Consider the following 20074-nt stretch of genomic DNA (forward strand, 5'->3'; position numbering starts at 1 on the left):
TTGGAAAGTACTAGAGTTTGAGTCTGGTGCCACAACAAAAATTATTAATCCTACAATAATGGTTTCCAATAAGAGTGAACTAGATGAAATCCCTACTTATAAGTACTTTCAAAGAAATAAAAAATTAGTTAAATAAAATCCTCCCGGAACAAATCCCAAAATGCCATAAACAAACATCTGAATGAGAGAAGGGAGTCAATTCAAGAAATTTAAAGAGGGATTTAATAAAGCGACAGAAATTCTGAAGAAAAACCAGACTGAAATGAGCATAGCAAATGAAATAAAAAAGCTGAGCATAGCAAATGAAATTTTAAAAAGCTGGTGAAACAGCTTAGTATGAAAGGAGAGCTCTCAAGTTGCTCTTTTGTTGTGCCAGGGAAATGTTAGTGATCTCCAAAAACACTTATAAGAGCCAATCTGATGCAACTCACATCAGGGTCTTTATTCTATTCCAGCTAGCTTGGTCCCCCTCAACACACCATCACGCGGGACGGTTTTGTTGGTGGATGAGCCCAGAATGCCTATCGGGACAAGGCTTTATAGTAAGCAGCAAGCAGGGAATATGTGTGTAAGCATCTAATTGGAAAATTACTGTGGCCTTTAACATAATTGGTTGGTGCTGGGAGTCATATAAACTTAACTTCTGCTCCCTTCTGCACTGGTGGTCATTAGGCAGGGGGTGGGCTTGTAACCTCGGGGTACAGGTTTGTTGGGGGGAATAACCTGGAGACACTGGCCTTGTTGAGGGTGTAACCTGGAAACTCTGGTCTTATTGGGGATTAGCCTAGACACTGGTGCTAGGCTTGGGTTTGTTGGGGGGCAAGTTGGAAACTAATGCGAGGTACCAGCCTGCTAGTTTACCTGAGTTCAAACTTAAAGCAGGTTCTCTAAAATGGAGTCTGAACTTAAAAGCTTTGGCATTTCACTCTGACTTCCACATACATGCACAGCACACAAACCCACACTCACATAAAATAAATGTTTAAAAAAAAAAAACCTCTGTGGATATCCTCACCAATAGGATCAAGGAGGGCCTTACAAGTCTGATGAGGCAAGTTTGATCCCTGGAGTCCATATGTAGGTAGAAAGAACTGATTCTTAAGGTTGTCCTCATATTTCCACACATGCTGTGTGTGACATGTGCACTCTCATGAACACATGCACATTGTATTTGAAGACAAATGGAAGAATTGGGATATGTAATCAAGAAGAAGATAAGTTACTAAGAAGATCTGAGTGTGACTTTCAAGATATTATTAGTACTATAAAAATACCAGATTTAAGACTCATCAGTCCAAAAGGTGTAGAATTCCATTCTAAATGCATAGAAAACATTTCAATGAAATAATAGAGAAATTTCCTAAATTAGAGAGAAGCCAATCTAGATATGAGGCATTTATATCATCAAATAGACAAGACCAGAGAAGTTCCCTTCCTCATATTATAATTAAGCCACTAAATATACAGTACAAAGAAAGAATATTGAAAGCAACAAGTCACCTGTAAATGTATATGCACCAAATGTTAGTGTATACAACTTCACAAAACAAACACTGCTGTAGGTAAAGTCAAAGATTAACCCCAGAACCACAAAATAGTGGGTATCTTCAATACCCTTTCACCAGTAGGCGAACATCTGAACAAAAAGAAACATCGAAGTTAAACGATGTCATAGATCAAATGGACTTAAAAGACATCTAAAGAACAATCCATCCAGACACTACAGTGTATGCATTCTTTTTGGCAGCCCATAGACTTTCTCTAAAATAATCATACATAAGGTTAAAAAAATGTGTTGCCAAATGTAGTGGTTTAAATAGGTTTGGCCCCCATAGACTCATGTGTTTGAATGCTTGGCCCACAAAGAGTGACACTATTAGGAGGTGACACTATTATAATAGTGTCTATAAGAATAGACACTATTCTAACTATCCTTGTTAGAATAGGTATGGCCTTGTTCTAGGAAATGTGTCACTCTGAGGGTGGGCTTTGAGGACTCCTAGTGCTCTAGCTCTGTCCAGGACGGGAAGAAAGAGAGTCTCCTCTGCAGAAGAGCCCATCTCTTCCTGGCAGCTTTCAGATCAAGATGTAGAACTCTCAGCTCCTTCTCCAGCACCATGTCTGCCTGGATGCTGCCATGCTCTTCTCTATGATGATAATGGACTGAACTTCTCAAACTGTAATCTATCTCCAATTCAGTGCTTTCTTTTATAGGAATTATTAGGCCATGGTGTCTTTTTACAGCAATGAAACCCCAACGAAGATAAATATAAAAATTTTGCAACAATTTCTTGTGTTCTCTCTGATTACAATAGAGTAAGACTGTGAATGAACAGTAATAGAAATTATAGAACATATACAAGCTCATAGAGATTAAATAACACACTAATTTTCAGAGACAGGGTCTTGTGTAGTCCATATTAACCTCTAAATCATTATGTAGCTGAGGTCGTCCTTGCACTACTGATCTTTCTGCATCTACCTCCTAAGACATAGAATTACAAGTGTGTGCCACCATGCTCAGCCTAAACAACATACCATTGTATGCTGACTACTAGTTCATTAAAGGAATCAAGGAATTCAAGAAATTTCTAGAAATAAATGAAAATACAATATTCTAAAATTCAGGGGATAGAATGAAAACAGTCCTAAGAAGTAGTTTATAGGTGTCAGGGCCTATATTAAGAAAGCTGAGATATTTCAGGGCTGGGAAAATAGTTCAGCTGATAAAGTGCTTGCTCTGGGAACATGAGGACCTGAGTTTGTAGCTCCAGTATTTGTGGGGGGGGAAAAAAAGGAGCCAGGTGCAATGGCCCATGCTTTTATCCCAGAACTGAGAAGGCAATGAAGGGAACTTGCTAGCCAAGGCATTCTGGCTAAATTGGGAAGTTTCATGTTCAGTGAAATCAATCCCTGGCCTCCACACATGAATGAGAGCACAATTCCCTCCTGTTCCACTTCTGTGAAATCAGAGCTATCAAATAAATAAATGATATGGTCCTTGGAAAAAGAACATGTTAGCCCACAAATCAGTAGATGGAAAGGAAAAAATTGTTAAGCCCAGAGTAAAGGGAGGCAAGATGGCTTATTGAACTAAAGCCATTGCTTCACAAACTTGACAGCCTGAGTTTGATAACTGGAATTAATGTAAAGGTGGAAAGAGAGAAACTAGCTCCACACAATTGTCCACAATGCACAGTAAACAATACATACACAGTAAAAAATATGTAAAATAATAATAAAAGATTTAAAGGTTTAGAGATGAAAAGGGAGCCATGTTGACAAATAGTAACGAAACTCAGAACATCCAGCTCTAAACCTTAAAAACACATGCTTTACCAAACTGGTAAATATAAAATAAAATCTAAAATAAGTGGATGAATTTCTAGATGTATATGAACTACTAAAACTAAGCCAAAAACTAGACAAATAATGTAAACAAATCAATGACAAGTTATAAGATTGAAGAAGCATAATAATACCTTAAGACTAAAAATTTCATGTCCAGGTGAAATTTTTCACTGCTGAATGCCACTGCTGAATTCTAGATCTTTAAAGGAAAACTAATACTAATGCTTTAAAAACTGTTCTATAATTTAGGAAAAGAATAGTAACAAACACTTCAAGATGGAGGCATAGGTAAAGGCTTTCTGAATAGGACTCCAGTTGGTCAGGATATTAGGCTAACTACTGACAGAACCACATAGGGAAACACATTAAAACTGCACTGAGAATCTGTCTTATTAGCCCAGTTAGAATGACTATTATCAAGACAACAAATGATAACAGATGCTGCTGAAGATGTGGGGAAAGGGGAAATCTCATTGATTGCCATTGTAAGCTAGTACACTGGCATGCAGGTTTCTCAAAAAGCTAAAAATACAGCTACTTAAGACGCTGATATGGCACTCCTGAACAAATATCTAACAGTTTACATCCTGCTACAAAGGCACTTGCTCATCTTATTCTTGTTAATTTGCAACTCGATTAATATTAGCTAAATATTGGAATCAGCCTATGTGTTTATCAACAGGAGAACAGAAAATGAAAATGTGGCACAGGTAATTTTATTCACCCATCAAAAAATTCATATATTGCAAGAAAATGGATGAGCTGTAAAATATATTAAGCAAAGAAAATCAAGGCTCAGAAGTAAAAACTCAAAATGTTCAATGTAAAAAGTTACCTTCTAATTTTTATATATTTATGTGGCACTTAGTGTAAGTAGATTCCAGTAAAGTAGAGGGTCCAGAGAATTGAAAAATAAACATTAAGGAAGGAATAGAAAGAGTGACAGAACATATCTGATATGAAAATAAAAAGGAGAGGGATACTGAAGATGAAAGGGTTAAGGCTGGGATAGATGTAGAGAAAGGAAGGGCAAGGAAGAGAGCACAAGAAACAAAACAAGAAAAACCCAAGTGTGTATGCAAGAAGAAATAACCTGTATTGCATGCTAAAATTAAAAAAAATAACTCCATTAAACGCTCTAAGACTCTTAATTACATTAAATTAATTTATTTAATTTAATTTTCCTTCCATATCCCAAACTGTCTTAAATTACTTTAGACTACTCAAACATTTATATTCCAGAACTCCACAGAAGCACATAGATGAGAAATCTGGAGGTTTCTGCTATATTAAAGTAAAATCAGATGAAAAACATTTGTTATTTTTTATTTTTTCAGTAACATTTAAACAACCACTCCTTCAGCAACCGAGAAACAATGTAACCAAGAGACTGACTGATATGGAGCACAGAGCATTGAAGTGCTGAAGTTTAAGTTCAAAATAACAATTGCTCAAAACAGGAAACACTTCTGACTTTTCTTGTATCTGGTAACATGTTAGGATTCGCGACTTCTTCCTCGTCCCCGTTTGACAACAGCCACAAACTCCAGGCGCTGAATGTTTCTCATCACCAGGGAGAGCTGGTCAAGGAAAGTGTTGATGGAAATTCGGAAGAGGACAGGGTCTTCAGTAGTCCACCTACTAAAATTGAGAGAGAAAGAGACACCGTCAGGGAAATGATCAGGGATCTACCTGTTCAGGTCCGCCACCTACTGCCTTCCTGCTTACATATAATCTACCAGTGTCTCCCTTAGGGCTCCACTAGAGTGCACATTGCCTCCCAACCCTGAGGCCACCCCCTCCACACTTTTGGAATACTGACACAGCCAGGATCCTGTCATTCACCGTGAACTCCTGTTGAACCATCACTTGCTGGCGACGGGCATTGGCGACCAGGGACCTGCGGGCCATGTCTGCCTCCACTGCAGTCCGGAAAGGCACTGTTACAGAGCTAGGAGGAGATAATGTTAAGGCACCATCCACTGCATACTCTACTTTTGCCTGGATATACCTACTAGGCCTGCCTGGGAATGAACCCTCCTGTAACCCAAGCCCAGTCACCTCCTGCCTCCTCAGTGGTTCTGGTCTTATTCTACACTCTTCAGCCCTCTCAGGAAAGGAGTCTCCTTGTCCTGTCATGACTGCCCACACTGCACCTGTCTGTCCTTTCTCTAGTCAGCTGTGCACCGAAAAACTTCCATGGAAGTTTTAGCCTCCTAATCTTCCTGTAGCCCCTGCCATGGTCGCCTAGGAAAAGATACAACTCCAGGAGTCGATTTCCAGTTGTTGATGCAGTATCTCCGCTGGGTCCAGGGGCAAGTGGCACCTGCTCGCTGTGGGGAGCTGCCTCTTCAGCTGCTGCTCCAGACCCTACAGCACTCCCTGGGCTGGGGCTGCCTGGAGCAGCCTGACTTCCAGGAGCAGCCGGTGTCCCAGGAGCAGCTGGGCTCCCAGAATCTTGTGGGCAACTCTGAGGGAAGTTGCCATGGTCACCTTCAGTTGTCGAATTTTGAGAGCTAACCTGGACATCGGGAGCTTGAGGCCTCCGTTGGCTATCCTCACCTTCTTCAACCCCTGCTCTCCCATCTAAGCCCTCAACAGGGTCCTGCATGACTACTCTGGCTTTTCCCTCAGCGCCCCAATCCTGTCACTAACGCAACCGCAACCGTACCACCCTCAATTCGACTAAAAATAGGAAGTTCTTGTGCCAAGCGCAGCGGGTTTATACACGGAACAGCACGTGAGGCGCACTGCGCATGCGCAAACAAGATCTCGCGAGGGTTGGTTCCCTTTAATTTAGCGTTCTGCCCAGACTCTGCGGGGAGGGGAGAAGGTGGGGGCTCAGCATCTCGGAGAGCCCGCAAAGTACAGCTGTTTCACACAGCTCTTTCTCAGGGGACTTGTACAGGTTGTATAGGGACTTATATGGGACCCTTCAATATAGGTTCCCTCCAGGCTGTTCCACCCACGAATGGCACTGATCCTAACAAACTTGAAGCTTTAGGAAGCTCAGTCAGGTTGCAGGAGTCGGGTATTCAGAGAACCTGAGCAAGCTGACTGACCAGCGGCCCTGTCTCTAACACCCTGACAGGTTAAGACTCTGCTATGTCAGTTTTGACCTACTGTTCTGCCCAAACGTTTCTGCATTGATCATGACATCCTCACATGCAATTATAATTCAGTTCTCTTCACCTGGCATTGCCTAGTGACACTGATTAGTGTGATTGAAAGGGTAAGCTTATCATGGCCCTCGATTACGGTGTTCCAAAAGCGAGGTGGGCATATAGAAACTATCTGTTACAGCAGCAGCCTCTGTTTGGAATCCAGGACACAAGCTTGGCCTTTGTCATAAGGAAGAGATGTATTTGCATGCTCAGCAAAGCCGCAAGTGCTTTGAGGGGTAGAACTTCTCCTATGTTTCCCGCATTGGAGGATTGTGCTTCCTGCTTGGAGGCGGTCAGGTGGTGAGGGGCTCTGGGTTCCTCTTAGGGTGTGGAAGAAGTGTGAGTGACGATGCAAGATGATGACCAAGATGCTGCTGTGGCAGAGACGGCTGCCACAGCTGCTGATGCATTTGGAAATATAAGACGAGGATACTCTGCTAGGTCTTGAAGCCATAGAGTTAACCACTGTCCTTTTGATACTTAAGGGGTAGGAGCATCAATATAGGCCCCCTACCATATTCAGAGGTACCTTATATTCTTGCCATGAGTGGAGATACCCTATCAGAATCCAGAGGGCAGGGCGAACTCATCCCCTTAAGACATCTTTTGCCAGGTGTGTGTGTACATCCTCGAAGATGTTCTGTTCCATTGGCCAAGTCAGAGCTGGATAGATGCCTCAGGCCCACAACAGAAGGATAGGAGGAAGATTTCTTTATGTGTATCATACCTATTCAGCACAGTCACGTCAGTGGGGGTGGGTATTTGGTGTTGTTATCAACTACATAGGATAGTCTTGGAAGAAAACAGCCAGGGAAACTGGAAAAACGGCAAATTGGGGGTTGGTGAAAGCTCAGACTTTGGTGGTGCCAAATTTGAGTCAGAAACCTGAGTGCAGCTCTGGAGTATTTAGGTGCTGTGTGACACTATTACTGGGGACATGTGAATCAACATCTTCTATCACATATAGGGAATGGACAAAGGTCTGAGTAAGGTCACTACAAAAATCCAACTTGGTGAACCAACAAGTTAATTCATTAAGGTTAGTTACAGGAGCAGAAATAACTCAAAAACAGCTGCATCAGCAAAGCATTGGTAACAGGTCTAGAAATGTGAAGTGAACTTTACAACTGGCAGCCAGCTTAATAAGTTAGGAAATTAGGTTAAATTCAGGTTAATCAGGTGGTCTGAGCTTCTTTCAAGGAGCTTGGCTGATCTCTTCTTCTTTATGTGGCTCAGCTAGTCCGAGACTCTTCATTGTGGTTCAGCTTGTTTGAGACACTCTCTGATTAGTCTTTACAGCTTATGTAAGCTTGAGGGAGAAGTGGGGCTAGGCAGTTTCAGGGACATCCTGATGTTTTTTGAGTTATTTACCTGATTTTTAAAAGCTTCGTTGCAGGATGGAGTTTTCACCTATCTTTTTAACATCTTGTGTCTTAATAAGCTTCCCTACAAGATAGCGGTTTTATATCAGAGGAAATTGTTATACAGGTATCATGGTGATAGGGAGGCCTGAGATAAAAGCAGCATCGGTATCAGACTGTGTCCTAACCAGAACTTTATTACCATCCTCCTCATAGTACCTTTCTCATCAGCCTTCCACTATCTGGTCCTACAGGACTAGCCCTTTCAACGTGCAATAAAGAGAGAACTCGCAGTGTCTGTTGGCATACTAGTGATGTTAGAATACAAAGGAGTCTGGGTAGGCCATGGTAGCCTGTGGCCCGGTTAACTGCATCAGCAAGGTCCTTATGAGATGTCAGTGGGATCACTCAAGAATCGATAGGATCTAAGAACATACCCTGATGTAAAGAGCCTGTTCCCACCAAAAGTATCACCAAAAGTAAATGCACATTCATTAACTTTCTTCTCTTCAACCTCATTTTGAACTGATTGACTGACAAAGACTCTGAATACTTGGAAATTTCCATTACTTTCTGCCTGGACCAGGTTATTCTGTTGATACAGATCATATAGCATATAGCATTTATTTTTGTTCTCTCTCTCTCTCTCTCTCTCTCTCTCTCTCTCTCTCTCTCTCGTTAGGCCTCATCCAGGCAGAGGCAGCTAAGTCTAACCAAACATCACTTAGATTGAGCATCCCTCCCCCCAGGAGATTGGGTCTAAGTACTGGCTGTCACCTCATCTTGGAAGCCTAATTTATAGATTGAATTGGTCCTTTGGTACTCCCTACCCTATTGTTGGAGGGAGGTGCATAGCTTGAAAAACAAAACAAAATATGAATGGTGTGGCAATAAATATTGATGTGCAACTATCTCTGTGATATGTGACTTAGAGGCTTTCAGGAGGAATACATGGTGCATATGAGAGATCTAATTGTAGTGTTTTGGGAAACTTCCATAGAAGTTGGATTAATTTGCATTCCCACCAGCAGTAAATATGGTTCACTTTGGTTCGAATATGTTCACCTGCATGTGTTATTATTTATTTTATTTTTGTAGAAAAGATTTATTAATTTTTGCAGGCACAATGCCTTTGTACATTGTGTAAAGATTATCCTTGTATTAATCAAGTGCTTATTTCTCTGCCCTCACACCTTGTTGCAATTCAGACATGGCATTGTAATGCTTATCCCAAATATCTATTTCAAGTTTGTGTAAACAATGCTCACCATTTATTCTCTGCCTTGTCAATAAAAGCTGATCAGCTAATGATTGGGCAGAAGAGACTTCTGGGAATGAAGTCATAGGGTGGGACTGCTGACATCCAGGGGAGGAGGAGAGAGAGAAGAAGGGGTATTCAGACAAGAAGAAGGTGAGAAGGGACATGCTGGGAGAACATATCTGAAGCCCAAAGGGCAAGACCAATAATAAAATGCATGCATCTCGGGGATTTTGCCTAGGAGGGAGCCAGATTAGCCTAGAGGATTAGAATAGATCAAGGTTTTGTGCTGTAAAGTTTGTTTAAATAAATCTAGAAATCTCAGTCTCATTCATTTGGGAGCTAGCCAGGGAGATTGAGAATTACTGCCACTTTAAAAATACTATTAGAAATTCTCTCTCTCTCTCTCTCTCTCTCTCTCTCTCTCTCTCTCTATATATATATATATATATATATATATATATATATATATATATATATATATATATATATATATAAAATTGGATATTTTCTTTTTCTAATTTTCTATATTATTTGTTTACATTCCAAATGATTTTCCCTTTCCCAGTTCCCTCCTCCCCCTAAGTCCCATAAGTCCTCTTCCCAGATATTTTCTTTACTTACATTTCAAATGTTATCCCCTTTCCTGGTTCCTCACCCCCCAGGAAATGCCTTTTCCTATCCCCTCTTCCCCTGCTTCTATGAAGTTACTCACCCTCCACCCTATCCTGCCTCCCTGCCCTGGCATTTCCCTATACGGGGGGCATCAAGTCTTCTCAGGACTAAGGGCCTCTCCTCCCATTGATGACCAGCAAGGCCATCCTCTGCTACATATGCAGCTGGAGCCATGGGTCCCTTCATGTGTACTCTTTGGTGGTTTAGTCCCTGGGAGCTCAGGGAGGTCTGATTGGTTGATACTGTTGTCTTTCCTATGGGGCTGCAAACCCCTTCAACTCCTTCAGTCCTTTCTCTAACTCCTCCATTGGGGATTGTTTCTTATATTGTTTCATATTGTGGTTGAGATAAAAGCTAAGAGAAGAAATGATGTCATGTTATTCAATGACTTGTCAACACTCAACTTCACAGGCTCATATATATTTATTTAATATTGTCTTCATTAAAAATATTTTCCTGCTTCTTCTTTGAGAAAATACTAAATGGTGGATGATGCTAGTGCAGTAGGAGGGCCTGGAGGACCCAGGGGCTCAGGATTAGGAGGCTCTGGCAACTTCCATGGAGGATTTGGTGGTCTTAAGGGCCAAGGTTGTGGTCGAGGCCATGGGGCTCGTGGAGGTGAAGCTGAAGACAAGGAGTGGATCCCCGTCACCAAGCCGGGCCGCCTGGTTAAGGACATGAAGATCAAGTCCTTGGAGGAGATCCACCTGGTCTCCCTGCCCATTAAGGAGTCTGAGATCACTGACTTTTTCCTGGGTGCATCCCTAAAGGATGAGGTTCTGAAAATCATGCCAGTGCAGAAGCAGACTCGGGCTGGCCAGAGGACCAGGTTCAAGGCATTCGTCGCTATTGGGAACCACAATGGTCACGTTGACCTTGGTGTTAAGTGCTCCAAGGAGGTCACCACTGCCATCCGAGGGGCCATCATCTTGGCCAAGCTCTCCATCATCCTTGTAAGGAGATCAGGGATCAAGATCGGCAAGCCCCACACCGTTTCATGCAAGGCGACAGGCTGCTGCGGCTCTGTTCTGGTGCGTCTCATCCCTGTCCCCAGAGGCACTGGCATTGTCTCTGCTCCTGTGCCCAAGAAGCTCCTGATGATGGCCAGTATAGATGACTGCTAGACTTCAGTCAGAGACTGCACTGCTACTCACCTTTGCCACTTTTGATGCCATCTCCAAGACCTACAGCTACCTCCCCCCCCCCCCAGACCTCTGGAAAGAGGTCCTTGTTCACCAAGTCTCCTTATCAGGAATTCACTGATCATCTTTTGAAAACCCACACCAGAGTCTCTGTTCAGAGGACCCAGGCTCCAGCTGTGGCTACCACATAGGGGTTTTTATACAAGAAAAGTAAATGAACTAATTCTGTTAAAAACTATTTTCCCATGCAGATCCATGCATCATTTGGGTTGCTTATTACAGAGTAAAGAGAAGATCTTGAAAATTTTGATACAATTACAAGAATAGTGTAAATAGCTATCTAAAGAGTGTAAATAGCTATTCTTATGAAAGTTTATATTTTACATAGGTTTACATCACTTTGACTATGATTTAATACTATAATTGTCATATAATTGCACTGTACTCTTTCAACTATACAGTATTATGTCTGTATTAGTTATTTTTGCATACGTATGATTACTTTTTTTTTTACTGGTTTTTTTTAATTATTATTCGATATAATTTATTTACATTTCAAATGATTTCCCCTTTTCTAGCCCCCCCACTCCCCGAAAGTCCCGCAAGCCCCCTTCTCTTCCCCTGTCCTCCCACCCACCCCTTCCCACTTCCCCGTTCTGGTTTTGCTGAATACTGCTTCACTGAGTCTTTCCAGAACCAGGGGCCACTCCTCCTTTCTTCTTGTACCTCATTTGATGTGTGGATTATGTTTTGGGTATTCCAGTTTTCTAGGTTAATATCCACTTATTAGTGAGTGCATACCATGATTCACCTTTTGAGTCTGGGTTACCTCACTTAGTATGATATTCTCTAGCTCCATCCATTTGCCTAAGAATTTCATGAATTCATTGTTTCTAATGGCTGAATAGTACTCCATTGTGTAGATATACCACATTTTTTGCAGTATGATTACTTTCTTATGCAAGGTTAAGGTTTATTTTCTCTGAACTACTTATCTGCAGAAAGGAAGCACATATGGCAGATGCTCCAATATCCAAGTCAATGTCATTCTAGCACTGCCATGCTTTTCGCTTATTTAAGCCATCTAAGTTGGGTTTGAAACCAAAGGCACATAGAAGAAAATGTAAAGGGGGAAGGAAGGTCATATGACAGTAGCATTTGAGGCAGGTAACCACGCAATGTTTTGCTTATCTCACGTAAGCTTAGAGTTTGTGCTGCTTTTCCAAAGCTATCATCTCAGTCTTTTAATTGGTGTATTTAGAACATTCACATTTAATGCAATTATTGTTAATTCTGTCAATTTACTTTTATTTTTCTGTCCCCCTGTTGTTTCCTTTTCTTTATCTTCTTATGGGTTACATGGACTTATTTTATAATTCTATTTTTATTCATTTATAGTGCCTCAGGATGCCTCTTTTTTTTCCTGCTGATGCAGTAGCATTCGTGACTATTTTTTTATTCTTCTCTCATATTACATCCTGACCATAGTCCCTCCACCATAACCATCCTGCTCTTCCCCAGATTTACACCCCCACTGCTTCCCCTCTGAAAAGAGCTGCACTCCCAGGAACATTAATCAAACAGTCCAACAAGCTACAATAAGACCATCACATGAAGGCTGGGCAAGGCAAACCAGTAAGAGAAAAAGGGTCTCAAAAGTAGGCAAAAGAGTCAGGGACAATTGCTGCACTCACTGGTTTTACACTGTTAGGTTTTTACACAAGAACACCAAGTTAATCAGCCATAATGTACTTGCTGCATTCAGTTATACAGCGCTATATGGATGGGTGATGTCGAAGTTCTGAATTACTAAAATTTTTATAAAAACAGTATCTTTCATATTGAGTGTTGTAGTAGCTCCTTTTGTGTAAAGTATTAATGCAGAGACTGATGGTTTGGGAAACATGTAGGGTGTTACAGGAATAAGGCTTGCAAGGAATTTACCTGGAAAAAAATAGTATCATATGAGTAGGGAAGGTCTTACATCCTACATTTGTTTTTGTTTTTTGTTTTTTTTTTTTTCTGTAAGAATTCCAAGTATTTAATGTGGAGCTTCACATTACATCACCATGTTTTGCCTTATTTTTCAAATACACAAAACAATGCATTTTCCACAAAAGGGAAATAAGATGTCCACATTAAAAAAAAAAAAAAGCCTACAAAAAAGTTCTGGAACTAAAAAAAATATTTATATGGCACAATGTGATCTCCAAAGTCCAAAATACTGAAATGAGATCCATGTAAGCATCCTGTTTTTCTTTCTTTTTTATTAGATATATTCTTTATTTACATTTCAAATGATTTCCTCTTCCCCGGTTCCCCACTCCCCAAAAGTCCCATAAGCCCTCTCCCCTCCCCCTGTTCTGAAATCAACCTCCTCTAGGTTCCCTGACCTGGTATTCCCCTACACTGCAGCATCCAGCCTTCCCAGGACCAGGGGCCTCTCCTTCCTTCTTCTTGGGCATCATTTGATATGTGAATTGTGTCTTGGGTATTCCGAGCTTTTGGACTAATATCCACTGGTCAGTGAGTGCATTCTGTGTGTGTTCTTTTGTGATTGGGTTACTTCACATAGGATGATATTTTCCAGTTCCAACTATTTACCTAAGAATTTCATGAATTCAATATTTTTGACAGTTTAGTAGTATTCCATTGTGTAAATATACCACATTTTCTGTATCCATTCCTCCGTTGAGGGGCATCTGGGTTCTTTTCACCTTCTGGCTATTACAAATAGGGCTGGTATGAATATAGTGGAGCCTGTGTCCTTATTACATGCTGGGGAATCATATGGGTATATGCCCAGGAGTGGTATAACGGGGTCCTCCGGTAGTGCTATGTTCAGTTTCTGAGGAACCACCAGACTGATTTCCAGAGTGGTTGTACCAGCTTGCAATCCCACCAGCAGTGGAGGAGTGTTCCTCTTTCTCCACATCCTCTCCAACTCCTGCTGTCTCCTGAGTTTTGGTCTTAGCCATTCTGACTTGTGTAAGGTGAAGTCTCAGGGTTGTTTTGATTTGCATTTCCCTGATGACTAAGAATGTTGGACATTTCTTTAGGTGCTTCTCAGCCATTCAATATTCCTCAGGTGAAAATTCTTTGTTTAGCTCTGTTCCCCATTTTTTAATAGGGTTATTTGGCTCTCTGGAGTCTATCTTCTTGAGTTCTTTGTATATCTTGGATAGAAGCCTTCTGTCGGATGTAGGGTTGGTAACGATCTTTTCCCAATTTGTTGGTTGCTGTTTTGTCCAGTTGACAGTGTTTCTTGCCTTACAGAAACTGTAATTTTATGAGGTCCTATTTGTCAATTCTTGATGACATCTCAGGGCTGTTTTGATTTGCATTTCCCTAATGACTAATGAAGTTGAGCATTTTTTAAGATGCTTCTCCGCCATCCGAAGTTCTTCAGGTGAGAATTCTTTGTTTAACTCTGTACCCCATATTTAATAGGGTTATTTGGTTTTCTGGGGTCTAACTTCTTGAGTTCTTTCTATATATTGGATATTAGACCTCTGTCAGATGTAGGGTTGGTGAAGATCTTTTCCCAATTTGTTGGTTGCCGATTTATCCTTTTGATGGTGTCCTTTGCCTTACAGAAACTTTGTAATTTTATGAGGTCCCACTTGTCAATTCTTGATCTTAGAGCATACGCTATTGTTGATCTGTTCAGAAACTTTCCCCCTGTACCGATGTCCTCAAGGGTCTTCCCCAGTTTTTTTTCTGTTAGCTTCAGAGTGTCTGGCTTTATGTGGAGGTCCTTGATCCATTTGGAGTTGAGCTTAGTACAAGGAGACAAGGATGGATCAATTCCCATTCTTCTGCATGCTGACCTCCAGTTGAACCAGCACCATTTGTTGAAAAGGCTATCGTTTTTCCCCTGGATGCTTTCAGCTCCTTTGTCGAAGATCAAGTGACCATAAGTGTGTTGGTTCAGGTTTTTCCATTATTTGAGGTCTTCTTCCATTTCCTTCTTCAGACTCTTGAAGTTCTTGTCATACAAATCTTCCACACATTTGGTAAGAGTCACCCCAAGGTACTTTAAACTGATTGTGGCTATTGTGAAGGGTGTCATTTCCCTAATTTCCCTAATAAGAGATCTGATGGAAAATAAAAAGAAAAGAAAAAGAAAAATCGTGGTGGCGCTTGCCTTTATTACCAGCACTTGGGAGGCAGAGGCAGGCAGATTTCTGAGTTAGAGGCCAGCCTGGTCTACAGAATGAGTTCTAAGACAGCCAGGGCTACACAAAGAAACCCTGTCTCAAAAAATTGCTAAAATAATTGAAATATGAATTAGAAACATTTTCTGATAGAATTGAAGATTTACATGGAAACTATTTCTGAAAAAATTGTAGAAAATGTACAAAAGCATGTTAGAATTGAAGATTATCAAAATTTTATATAGATATAATAATGGTAGGCATAAAAGTATTCCTAAGTTGATTGAAAGTGGAATTATAAACATTTTCTGATAAACTTGAAGATTTGCATGGAAAATATTTCTGATAAAATTGAAGAAATATATAGAAAAACATGTTAAAATTAAAGATTGTCATGGAAATTATACAGATAAAATGATAGGCATAAAGATAATTCTAAGTTGATTGAAGGTGGAATTATAAACATTTTCAGATAAAATTGAAGATTTACATAGAAAATATTTCTGGTAAAATTCAAGAAATATATAGACATACACGTTAAAATTGACTATCTCATGGAAAATTTTACATATAAAATGGTAGATATAACAATGTTTTCTAAATTAATTGAAGGTCGAATCAGAAACATTTGTGATAAAATCAAAGATTTACATTGAAAACATTTCTGATAAAATAGAGGAAATGTATAGAAAGACATTAAAATTGAAGATTATCATAAGTACTGCAGATAAAATGGTAGACATAAAACGTTACTAAATTAATTAAAAGGGGAATTACAAACATTTTCTGATAAAATTGAAGAGTTATATGAGAAATATTTCATTAGTTTATGTCTTTTTATTGGGGAGTTGAGTCCATTGTTGTTAAGAGATATTAAGGAATAGTGATTGTTGCTTTCTGTTATGTTTGATGGTATTTTTATGTTCGTGTGGGTATTTTCTTAATATATATATATTTTTCTATATTCTTTGTTTACAATCCAAAAGCTTTCCCCTTTCCCAATTTCCCCCTCCCCATATGTCCCATTAGTCCTCTTCTCTCCATCCATTCTCCTATCTTTTCTCCTCCCTTTTCTCTGTCCGGGTACTCCCCTACAATGCTGGATCAAGCCTTTCCAGGATTAGGGCCCTCTTCTTCCTTCTTCATGGGAATCATTTGATATGCTAATTGTATCTTCAGTATTCAGAGCTTCAGGGCTAATTAATTAATTCAGGGCACCCCATCTCCAGGAAGTGCAAGAGGCCAGCAGTACAACAGGAGGCCAGCTGGGAGCAAGCAGCATGCTCTGGTGAGTCAGGCCCTGCAGAGCAGAAGATCCAGCCCTGAGGCCTCTGGCTGGAGCCTTCAGGCCTCTGCTTCGGGATCAGGAACAGCCTGGGCCATTGCAACCAGTCTCCAGGCAGTGCAGGAGGTCAGCTGTGTACCCGGAGACCAGCTGCGAAGAGGAAACTTGCACTGGTGAGTCCAGCATTGACAACAAGACCAACTAACACCAGTGAGAACTAGATGGCAAAAGGCAAATGCAGGAACATCACTAACAGAAATCAAGGCAATATGGCAGCATCTGAACCCAATTCTACTTTAACTGCATGTCCTGGATACCCCATCACACCAGAAAAACAAGATTTGGATTTAAAATCACTGGTCATGATGCTGGTACAGGATCACATGAAGGACATAAATAAATCTCTTAAAGAAATTCAGGAGAAAATGGATCAAAAGTTAGAAGCCCTTACAAGGGAAACACAAAAATCATTGAAAGAAATTCAAGAGAATTCAGAAGCCAATAAGAAGGAAACACAAAAATCACTTAAAGAAATACAGAAGAACTTTGGTCAACAGGCTGAGGTCATGAAAGAAGAAACACAAAAATCTCTTAAAGAATTACATGAAAACACAAGCAAGTGAAGGAGCTAAGCAAAACCATGCAGGATCTAAAATCAGAAGTAGAAACATCTAAGAAATCTCAAAGGGAGACAACTTTGGAGATAGAAAACCTTGGGAAGAAATCAGGGGCCACAGATGCAAATATCAACAACAGAATACAAGAGATAGAAGAAAGAATCTCAGATGCTGAAGATACCATAGAAACCGTGGGTATCTTCTTTTGGGTTTGTTGGAAGAAGATTACTTTCTTTTTCTAGGGTGTAGTTTCCCTCCTGGTGTTGGCATTTTCCATTTATTGTCCTTTGTAGGGCTAGATTTGTAGAGAGACATTGTGTAAATTTGGTTTTATCATGGAATATCTTGGTTTCTCCATCTATGATAATTGAGAGTTTTGCTGGGTATAGTAGCCTGGGCTGGCATTTGTGTACTCTTAGGGTCTGTATGAGATCTGTCCAGGATCTTCTAGCTTTCATCATATCTGGTGAGAAGTCTGGTGTGATTCTGATAGGTCTGCCTTTATAAGTTACTTGCCCCTTTTCCCTTACTGCTTTTAATATTCTTTGTTTAGTGCATTTGGTGTTTTGATTATCGTGTGCTGGGAGGACTTTCTGTTCTGGTCCAGTCTGTTTGGAGTTCTGAAGGCTTCTTGTATGGGCATCTCTTTCTCTAGGTTAGGGAAGTTTTCTTCTACAATTTTGTTGAAGATATTTACTGGGCCTTTAAGATGTAAATCCTAGCTCTTGTCTATACCTATAATCCTTAGGTTTGATCTTCTCATTGTGTCCTGGAGTTCCTGGATGTTTTGGGTTTTTAGCTTTATGCATTTTGCATTTTCTTTGACTGTTGAGTCAATGTTTTCTATGGTATCTTCAGCACCTGAGGTTCTGAAGATACTTGTTGACCTATGATCTCCTGTATTTCTTTAAGGGATTTTTGTGTTTCCTCTTTAAGGGCTTTTGCTGGTTGAACAATGTTCTCCTGTATTTCTCTAAGGGAGTTATTTAAGTATTTCTTGAAGCCCTCTATCAGCATCATGAGATATGATTTTAAATCCAACTCTTGCTTTTCTGATGTGTTGGGGTATCCGGGACTTGCTGTGGTGGGAGAACTGGGTTCTGATGTTGCCATGTGGCCTTGGTTTCTGTTGGTAGGGTTCTTGTGCTTGCCTTTCACCATCTGGTTATCTCTGGTGCTAGTTGGTACTGTTGTCTCTGGCTGGAGTTTGCTCCTCCTGTGGGCCTGTAAGTCTGTGTCCTTACTCCTCTGAGCTCAGAAGTGAAAGCACTGCTGGGAGATCACTCTCTCCTGTCAGGCTAAGCACAGAAATGCTGTGGAGTTTCCCTGGCTCCCTGGTACAAATGGCAAAAGGAAGACTTCCTTCCCAGGTGCTCCACTGATCTTATGCCCTGTGTGCTCCTAGCTGGTCCCCTCCAGAGAGAAGGTGGAGCTCTCATCTCTGTGTCCAGAAGTGAAAGTGCTGCTGGGAGATGACTCTCTCCTGGTGGGCTGTGCACAGAAGAGTGTGGGGTCTCCTGGCTCCCTGGTGCAAATGGTTGCGGGAAGACTTCTGTCTCAGCTGCTCCATTGATCTCAGAAGGCTGTGGAGTCTCCCAGCTCCCTGGTGCTGATGGCAGCAGGAAGACTTCCTTCCCAACTGCTCCACTGATCTTATGCCCTGTGTGTCTTCAATGTTCTTGTCATACAAATCTTTCACTTGCTTTGTTAGGTTTGCAGCAAGATATGTTTTATTTTTATTTGCAGCTATTGTGAAGGGTGCTGTTTCCCTGATATCTTTCTTAGCCCATTTATCATTTGTATATAGGAGGGATATTGATTTTTATTTCTAGTTTTATATCCTGCCACATCACTGAAGGTCTTTATTAGCTGTAGGAGCTTCCTGGTAAATTTTTGGGGTCACTTAGTATATGATATGTATACTATCATATAATCTGCAAATAGTGATACTTTGATTTCTTCTTTTCCATTTTGTAGTTCCTTGATCTCTTTTAGCTGTCTCATTGCTCTAGCCAGAACTTCAAGTATTGTATTGAGTAGATAACAAGAGACTAGGCAGCCTTGTCTTGTCTCTGGTTTTTGTGGAATTGCCTACTTGATTATGGTGAACAATGTTTTTGGTTTGTTCATGGATTTTATGTGTGAGTATTTTATTGAGTGTATTTATATTAATGTTCATAAGAAATACTGGTCTGAAATTCTCTTTCTTGGTTGAGTCTTTGTGTGGTTTATGTACCAGGGTGACTGTGGCCTCATAAAATAAATTTATCAGTGTTCCTTCTGTTTTTATTTTGTGGAATATTGTGAGGAGTATTGGTATTAGCTCTTCTTTGAAATTCTGCTAGAATTCTTCCCTAAAGCCATCTGGCCCTCAGCTTCTTTTGATCAGGAGATTTTTAATGAGTGCTTCTATTTCCTTAGGGGTTATAAGCCTATTTAAATAGTTTGCCTGATCTTGACTTAACTTTGATAGGTGATATCAATCAAGAACATCATCCATTTCATTAAGATTTCCCAATTTTGTGTAGTACAGGTTCAAATGATTCCCAAGAAGAAGGAAGGAGAGGGCCTTGGTCCTGCAAAGGCTTGATCTAGAATTGTAGGGGAGTACCAGGACAGAGTAATGAAAGTGGAGTGATTGGGGAGTGGGCGAAGGGAAGAGGGCTTATGGGACTTATGGGGAGGGAGGAACCGGGAAAGGGGAAATCATTTGGAATGTAAACAAAGAATATAGAAAATTTAAAAAATCACTTTCAGTATAAACCATATAAAAAGAAAAAAAAAAAGAAACAAGACCTGATGATTTCATGTGTTTCCTCTGTGTCTGTTGTTTTGTGCCCATTTTCATTTCTGATTTTGTTCATGTGTGTATTCTCTCTCTGCCTTTTTGTTAGTTTGGCTACATGTTTGTCTATCTTGTTGATTTTCTCAAAGAACTAACTCTTGGTTTTGTTCATTCTTTGTATTTTTCTCTTTGTTTCTAATTGGTTTATTTAAGCCCCGACTTTCATTATTTCTTGCCATCTACTCCTCTTATGTGTGCTTGCCTCTTTTTGTTCTAAGG

The 20074-nt window shown here is 40.4% G+C and overlaps 1 protein-coding gene and 1 pseudogene across 1 annotated transcript; one reads left to right on the top strand and one right to left on the bottom strand.

The window, feature by feature from the left end:
- Positions 1–4847: 4847 nt before the first annotated feature.
- Positions 4848–5962, bottom strand: LOC127675803 (EKC/KEOPS complex subunit LAGE3-like). The gene is made up of 3 exons (XM_052171928.1): positions 5613–5962; positions 5174–5302; positions 4848–4992 (listed from the first exon to the last, which is right to left on the bottom strand). The coding sequence occupies exons 1-3, from the start codon at positions 5960–5962 to the stop codon at positions 4848–4850; spliced, it is 624 nt and encodes a 207-aa protein (XP_052027888.1).
- Positions 5963–10291: 4329 nt separating this feature from the next.
- On the top strand, positions 10292–11152 carry LOC127674966 (40S ribosomal protein S2-like; annotated as a pseudogene).
- Positions 11153–20074: the final 8922 nt, after the last annotated feature.

The sequence above is a fragment of the Apodemus sylvaticus genome, chromosome X, assembly GCF_947179515.1.
Source record: "Apodemus sylvaticus chromosome X, mApoSyl1.1, whole genome shotgun sequence".
NCBI lineage: Eukaryota > Metazoa > Chordata > Mammalia > Rodentia > Muridae > Apodemus > Apodemus sylvaticus.